At 52.9% G+C, this 8,063-nt stretch overlaps 1 protein-coding gene across 7 annotated transcripts; it reads right to left on the minus strand.

Moving 5' to 3' along the window:
* Positions 1-1,507: 1,507 nt before the first annotated feature.
* Kcna2 (potassium voltage-gated channel subfamily A member 2) lies at positions 1,508-7,554 on the minus strand. 7 transcript variants are annotated; one of them, XM_060392916.1, is made up of 3 exons: positions 7,421-7,554; positions 4,970-5,308; positions 1,508-4,527 (listed from the first exon to the last, which is right to left on the minus strand). In XM_060392916.1, the coding sequence occupies exon 3, from the start codon at positions 4,362-4,364 to the stop codon at positions 2,865-2,867; it is 1,500 nt and encodes a 499-aa protein (XP_060248899.1). In that variant the 5' UTR covers positions 4,365-4,527; positions 4,970-5,308; positions 7,421-7,554; the 3' UTR covers positions 1,508-2,864. The 7 variants fall into 7 exon arrangements, with proteins under 7 accessions (XP_060248899.1, XP_060248898.1, XP_021508752.1 ...); XM_060392915.1 differs by lacking the exon at positions 7,421-7,554 and adding an exon at positions 7,139-7,293; XM_021653077.2 differs by lacking the exon at positions 7,421-7,554 and adding an exon at positions 6,764-6,918.
* Between the last annotated feature and the right edge of the window lie 509 nt (positions 7,555-8,063).

Here is an 8,063-nt window from a genome sequence, read left to right on the forward strand (position 1 = left end):
TTCCCCCAGTTGGATTTGTATATTTTGCATCTGAGTTGCAGGCTGTATACATGGCATAAATACATCTCTTGTGGATATTCTATGTTGGTATGCACAATGTGTGTTTGGGCAGCACATATATGTTTTGTCTATTTTTTATGTGTATGCCTTTTGTATTATTTTGGCTTGTATGTATTTTGCATGTATGCTTCATATTTTGTATTTGTACATGACAATGATGTATGATTTGTTTTACAATGCATGCTCATTCATGAGTGTGGACATTTCATGGTTCCCAGGCCAAAGATTTTTTGAAAAGATAACTTCCTCTGGCCTAGGCCTTATGTTTGGTTTGCTTCAATCTTCTACCCTCCAAAGTATGTCCCTCCCACTCCATGTCATGAAATTCAGCACCACCTCCCACAAAGGAGAAGAAGAGAAGCAAAGAGGCTCTGTGCCTGGCATGGGATACCCTGCAGTCACCTGGGGATATTGGTGACCAGGAACTAATGAGCACCCTGGGCTAGCACCCTGAGCTGGTGCCCCCTCCCCCAACAATTATAGATACCAACTAGTGAACAGTGAGGCCTAGGCTGGAATCAACACTGAACAGACTGACCATGATTTATTGTTTGGGGAATTTAAGCCACTGTGTCAAAAGGCAAAGAAACCCAGCATGAGGAGGCAAAAGCTGTCCCCCACAACTCTTCCTAGGGCCAAAACATTCTCTACTTTGAGGTTGTACAGTGCTCATTTATTTTTACCTGTTCTTGGGGTGAGGGTAATTCTTTGCTCATCCTTTGGCTCTTTTTTAAAAAGGGCAGCTCTTATTACCAGTGTGCTAGGGAGAGAGTCTGAGGTTAGTAATCAAAATGATGCTTTGGGCCATTTAGGGAATCCATCCCTTGGCTCTGGAGGCTTCCTTTAAGTCCAGATCAGTAGAATCTGGTCCCAGGGAGTTATACTCCCTGGTTTCAAATCAGAGGATCCATCCTATGAACCAGTTGAGAATAATGTATGCAGAGCCAAATGACAGAGAATCAAATGGGGGAGAGGATAATAATGGAGACAACTAATGGGATGGATTGTAGGGAGGACGCCTGGGCAGGCCTGGCCCAGGATAGCTGGAGCTGTGAGGGCTTAGGACCCTTGTGCACTCAGTAAGACAAGCTTCAGCCTTGGGGAACTGAAGCCGCAGCACATGGAGGGCAGAGAGACAATTCTAATGTCTAGGAATCCATGAACACTGGAGTGTGTCTGAGGCAATGACAGCAAACCCAGGCCCAGTGGGTTTACCATACCCATCGGGCTTCTTATACAACCAACCCACCAAGCAATGGGTTTGCTCCTGAATCTAAACTCCAGAGAATGAATATATATGTGTGTGTGTGTGTAATGTACATACACACACTTGTGTATGTCTATATATTCTAGTGCACATAGTCAAACACATGCATAAATTGCCCTGTGTCAAAATATTGCATAAGCGTATACAGTGTTCAAATGCAATTTTTTTCTATAGAGGAACACGAGAGAGAGAGAGAGAGAGAGAGGAGAGAGAGAGAGAGAGGAGAGCGCTGATATATATTTATATACATTGAACCTACAGACCTGCCTGTCCTCAGGACCAATTCTCTGATAAGCTGTGCAGTCATGCCCATGACTAGATTAATTCCTAAGGTTCAGTCATGTGAGTGTTTAGACTCTGACTTTTCTGTTCATTCTTCTGGTGTGACAGGCTCTGTGCTCCCATTGAAAGACAGAGAAGGGTGGGCTGGGCAGGCCAGCCAGAAGTTTTGGTTCCCCGATTCCGAATAGTCTATTTGTTTTGCCCTGATGGAGGACTCTTGCCTTCTGGTGGGAAAAAAACCAAACAAACCAACAAACCTTAGTTCAATACCATCCCAAGGCTATTAATACTCTAAGTAGGAATACTGTATAGGCTACTAGGAAAGCTAGGTTTATCTCCTGTGTTTTAAATATTGAGATTCATGCAGTGAACACCCATGCAGCTCTATTGCATGACTGATATATTCCACTGCAGTGTCAGTGGAGCCTGGCCACACCACCAGGAAAGCAGATGTCTACAAACTCTAGAGTAAAAGAAGGAATCAAACGTGTTCTGTGACCCCAAAGCTGGCAAAATGGTATCTGAAGCTGAGAAGTCCCTGAATTAAGTAGCTTCTCCCCTTAGGCCTAAGGGAACAAATGTGAAACTTGGCAACTCATGTTTGGTCATATTAACTTTCCCTCCCCCACCCCCTGGGCTCCCCTCACATTGACACTGCAGAGAAAAAGCAGAATGCAGCATTTTCCCGTTACGAAACATAAGCCTCCGGAGCATCTAGTTGGCAACTGCATTCACAAACCCCAGCCTGTGACACAGAAAGTAATTCCAACACACAGGACTGTGTGTCCTTTCCAGTGCAAAAATGGGAATGACCTTTGGGAGTCACCAGAACTTTCAAACTAAGTCATGATGGTGTTCATCTGTGAATGAGCAGGTGGGCTGAGGTGGGGTGGTGGGCGGGGCAGGGAGTACGCACCCCTCAGGTGGGTTTGCATTTAGTTAGGAAGGGAGGATGGTGTGGATATGACGGATTGTGTGGGGGCCATGAGGTGGCTACCTTGTGCCTTTCTGAGCTGCTGGCTCCCTGGGTGACTCTGGTCTTTGGAAACCTGTAAGTCGGTGTTGAAGATTTCATGAAAGCCATGATAGATATTCTGTGTTCTAAATCAAAAATCAAAAGATCGAAAGTCACTTGCACGACTATTGCTTTCCATGCAGAACCAGATGCACACTGTAGAACACTGACTACAATGCAGGCTATTATGCAACGTCTGCATTAGTCCTGTTGAGCTGTGAGTACATTAGTCGGTCTCACTCAGACATCAGTTAGCATTTTGGTAATATTCACATAGTTTGTGTTAGCCAAGGTACAGTTGGCTGTTTTTAAGTTCTCCTCTCTAAAGTCCTCATTACTGTTGTTGACTCCCTCCTGGATCTCCATGTAATCAGACTTACTTATGGTAGAGGCACTTCTACTTTTCTTTAGGTCAGGGGAGGACGGGATCTTTGGACAGCTTGTCACTTGTAAGTACTGGGCCTGCTCCTCTCCCTCTGTCTCCCGATGGTAGAAGTAGTTGAAATTGGACACTATGACAGGGACTGGTAAGGCAATGGTTAACACACCTGCAATTGCACACAGAGAACCCACTATCTTTCCCCCAATGGTAGTTGGAACCATGTCTCCATAGCCTACAGTTGTCATGGAGACGACTGCCCACCAGAAAGCATCCGGGATGCTGGGGAACTGGGACTCTCGCTCATCAGCTTCTGCAAAATAGACAGCACTGGAGAAGAGGATGACCCCAATGAAGAGGAAGAATATCAGAAGGCCCAATTCCCTCATGCTGGCTTTGAGGGTCTGACCTAGGATCTGCAGACCTTTGGAATGTCTGGACAGCTTGAAAATCCTAAAGACTCTTACCAACCGGATGACACGGAGAATGGCCAGTGACATGGCCTGCTGGCCTTGCTGGGCGTCCTCTGGCTTCTCAGCTAACTCTGTCCCCAGGGTGATAAAGTAAGGGATGATAGCCACAATATCAATGATGTTCATGATGTTGGTGAAGAAGCCGGCTTTGCTGGGACAGGCAAAGAATCTCACCAGGAACTCAAAGGAGAACCAGATGATGCAGAGAGTCTCTACGATGAAGAAAGGGTCAGTAAAGGAGGTGGACTGCTGGTAGCCGATGGTGCTGTTGGAGTAGGTGTGGAAGGTCACCCCACCACCGTGCATGTCCTCATTCTCATCCCGGAAGATGGGCAAGGTTTCCAGGCAGAAGCTGACGATCGAGATCAGAATGACCATGACAGACACAATCGCTATAATCCTGGCAGGCCCTGAGCTCTCAGGGTATTCAAAGAGAAGCCACACCTGTCTCTGAAACTCATTTTCAGGCAGAGGACGCTCTTCTTCCTTGATGTAGCCTTCATCCTCCCGAAACATCTCCATCGCTTCTTCTCCTAGCTCATAAAAGCGGATTTCTTCGGAAAATATATCTAAGGGCACGTTCACGGGTCTCCTCAACCTGCCCCCAGACTGATAGTAGTACAAAATGGCATCAAAGCTAGGGCGGTTGCGATCAAAAAAGTACTCATTTCGGAGGGGATCGAAGTACCTCATCCGTTTCTTGGGGTCCCCTAAGAGGGTCTCTGGGAACTGGGCTAAGGTCTTTAGCTGAGTCTCAAACCGGAGGCCCGAGATGTTGATCACCACCCTCTCACAGCACTCGTGGTCTGCCTCTGGGTCATAGGTGTCCTGTGGATGCCCAGGGAGGGCAGCAGCCTCATCCACTGGGTCTCCGGTAGCCACTGTCATAATTGGAGCTGAGCAGCGTGTCTGAGTCTATGCCTTCCAGCTGCCTGCAGCAGGGAGCTCAGGGTGCTGGTAACTGGGCCCCGGGAAACACAGAAGCATCAGTCTGTGCTCCTGCAGGAGAGCCCCAGAGTGCTACGGGAGTTGGAGACACAGCCTCGCTTAGCTGAAAGAGAGGTAGGTAAGGACATGAGCCCGCCAGTCACTGGCAACCTGACATGAGCTGTACTCAATGCCCCTCCCCCCATCTCTCTCAGCCAAGAGTTCAGGACCATGACTGTACCATCACTTGCTGCCACTCCTACTTTCACCTCGTCACTTGTCTAGGGATCAGTAGGGTTCAGGGGAACAAGCTCTCAGGAAAGCTATAGAATGGCCTGCACTGTGGTCAGGTGGCTGATACAGGCCCCTGTGTACCACACACCCTAGGACATAGCTCCATGGGAAGAGGAGGAGAGAACAGGGCCCTCTGCCAGGCACTGTGCTAATGTTGTGGCAATACCTGCCCACAGGAGGTACTCATGGTGGGGTGTTTGGGGCCTGATTCTCCGTCATCGATACCACCCAGTGACTCATTATGGCTGTTATTAAGTGATTGATTGGTTTACCTGGCCTGGCAGGAGCCTGAGGTTCTCTTCCTTGACGAGCAGATCAGATGCCACGGGAATCCTAGATACACAAATAGGCAGCTCAACCCCCTGTCACATCTTCTCACTTGAGCTGGAAATAATGGTGAGTCATTCTGAGCAGGAGGGCAGGCTCCAGGTCCTGGAGGTGTGCGCTAGGACTGGACAGGGCTCAAGGGACCGTGCGATGCTTGGCCAGGGATATGCACGACTTGAGAATGGTGGAACTCGGGTCTGGAGCCTTTGGCAGGAAGGAGGTAAGATGCACGGTTCAGCAAAAGCCAGAGTCCTCCTGGTTATCCTCAGGAAGTGTGACGTTGCCTGGAAAACACGGCGACAAGGTGGAACCAGGGCATTCAGGCAGCTGGGACCAAGACTTGGAAGGGCTGACAGATCCTCTCACAGCAAGTGGCAAGCCCCACCCCACCCCGACATGCCTACAGGGTGCTAGTGACTGAGAAGCACCCTGTAGCCTCCTAGCCTCTCCTGGGTAAGCCTTCCCTCCCATCAGCTTGAAGCAGCACTTTCTCCCTAGTCCTCAGCTGTTACCTCGAGCAACCCAGCTTGCCCCATCCCTGGGTCAGAACACATATCTCCCAAGGGGAGGGTTTTCCTCTCTGACCTTAGCCATGTCCCGGTGAAGAAGCAATCCTTCCTACTCAATACACACTCCTTCCCAGTTAGAGAGGCCCTAGAAGCAGCAAGATCGCCTCTGCGGAATGCTGGATAGCTGGGGTCGCTGAACTTACTCTCCCTCCGGGATCCCTGGGCCTCAGGTCTTGCTCTGGGTTGAGTGGCATTTGAGCTGGGCAGGCACTGGACCACTGTTTTCTTCCCCAGAGAAAATCCCTCACATCTCGGCAGGGAAGCACAGAACAAATGCTCAAACCGCCTGACTGCTAGGCGGATTGGCTACACGGAGAAGGAGGGAGCCTAGAGGAAGGTGGCTTCCGGGGCTGGCCCCCAGCCGACCCAATACCGAGAGCCCGGGCCTGGGGAGGGGTCTAGGCCCTCTCCCACCGCCCGGGGCTCCAGCCGGGATTCCTCCGGGCGCGCTCCTTCAGGAATCGGGGCGGCTGACCCGGGTCTGCAGCGCCGGCCGGCTTGAGTGTGCCACCTTAACCCTTCCCTGCGCAGCGCGGTGGGCTCCCGCTGCGGGCCCGAGGACAGCCTAGCAGGTGCCTGCGAGGTCCAGCCGAGGGACCACCACGGCTCCGGCTCCGCCTGAAAAGAGAGGAGCCTGAACTCTGAGGGTGCAGGGCAGGCTTCGCCAGGCAGCTGCCCCAGATCTAGCATCCTTTTAGGCAAGGGTTGGGGTGGGGGTGTACACGGCAGCCCACCACCCCTGCCAAGTGGGAAAACAGCGGCTACAGGGAAGCCTATTTTACTACTCTGCCGAGAGGCAAACGCAACCAGGAGGACCCAAGTGACTCGGGTCCTACCCACCCACTATTTACCAGACATGGCTCTGCAGTCAGTCAGCTGCATTCCCATCACCCGCCAGCTCCAATCTGCGCCCTCCGCCCTATGTCACGCACAGACCCCAGGGTCCCCGAGCCCATTCTATGCACTCTTCTGCATGGACAAGCCTCCCTCTTAAGTCCTCCTCCCTCCAACCCCGGGCAGCCTGGCGCGGCTCCATAACCCTCCAGGCCGACCCCAGGGGTCGGCACCAGCTCGCCCGCCCAGACTACCGTGGTGCCAGGCAGCCCCTCTGGGCGCTGCAGCAGGGCAGAGATGGCAGCACGCGCGACCGAATGCCGGGCACTGATTTACCCTCGCGGGTGGGTCCCCGAGCCTCCATGTTCCTGGGTGACCGCCAGCGCCGGCAGAACCCGGGCAGCGGGCGGTGGCGGCGGTGGCGGCGGCGGGGTGCGGGCGGCCAGCCGGGAGCCGACTCTGCAGTCCCGCGGGCGGCGCGTACGGAGCGCCCGGCCGCCGCCCGCAGCCGCACCGCGCCGCACCGCGCCACGCAGCGCCGCACCTGGCCCCGCAGCGAACTCGGAATTAAAGGGGCCGGCTGGGGCCAGAATTAGCGAGGTGTGTCGCTCGCCACCGCCACCGAGCTGGCCACCGGGTTAGACGCCGCCCCCCCACCCTACCCCCGTGCCTCCGGACCCCCCATTCTTTGGCAGAACCTTGGTTACCAACCAAACTCGGTGCAGAGCTCAGCAGGGTGCTGCCTGGGCCGGGAGAGGTGGAGAGGGCAGAAGTTGAGGAGCGCTCGAGAGGTTCTTGCCAACATAATGAAGTAGGCAAGATGAACCGATCAATACCAACTATCCCAGGCCCGAGACGGGATCCAGCCCCGCGGGAGATGTGTTGCTATTATTACGATGCTGCCAGACAGATTTGCTGGCAGACCCCGGGCCCCCCTCTGACATTCTGCTCCTCTATTCTCTCCTGCAGCCCTGAGCCCCACATCGCTCTTACCCAGCACAAATTTGGCTTCTCAGCGCAATGCAGCAGGTGAGGGCCTGGCTGCAGGGTGTCAGAAATTCAGGGGAGTGTTAGGAACAGCAGAACTGCAGGGCCCAGCCTTTTGCCATTCTGACTTCCTTTCTCTAAGGCTCTGGAGAGAGAAGGCTCGGGGAGGGGGGGTGTCACACAGTTGCCCTTGGGAGAGCGGGCTCCTCATGAACGAACACTCTCACAGATCTTGACCACACTAACTGGCTCACGTTATAATCTGAACACGGGTCGGGGTGGGGGTCGGCTCACCCTAGCCTGGAATGGGTAGACTAGGATACCTTTTGCCTCTGAAAGAATTTGGGTTGGAAGTCCTTGGCTTTGTTAGGGATGGTTGTTAGGGATGGTTGCATGGACAAGCCTCCCTCTTAAGTCCTCCTCCCTCCAACCCCGGGCAGCCTGGCGCGGCTCCATAAAGGTTGGCTTGCAAGCCATGCAAAAGACCAAACCTTCACTGGATCAGTTCTGCAGACCCCTGTCAGAACCGCCTGTGTAGGTACTCCACAGAGAGACTCACTGAGATGGGCCACGGAGCTCTGTTATGGGAAGAACTCTTCTTGGGCCCTCCCTGCTAAGACAACCTTCTCTATGCAAGTATGAGAGGCTC

The sequence above is a fragment of the Meriones unguiculatus genome, chromosome 10 (genome assembly GCF_030254825.1).
Source record: "Meriones unguiculatus strain TT.TT164.6M chromosome 10, Bangor_MerUng_6.1, whole genome shotgun sequence".
Lineage (NCBI taxonomy): Eukaryota > Metazoa > Chordata > Mammalia > Rodentia > Muridae > Meriones > Meriones unguiculatus.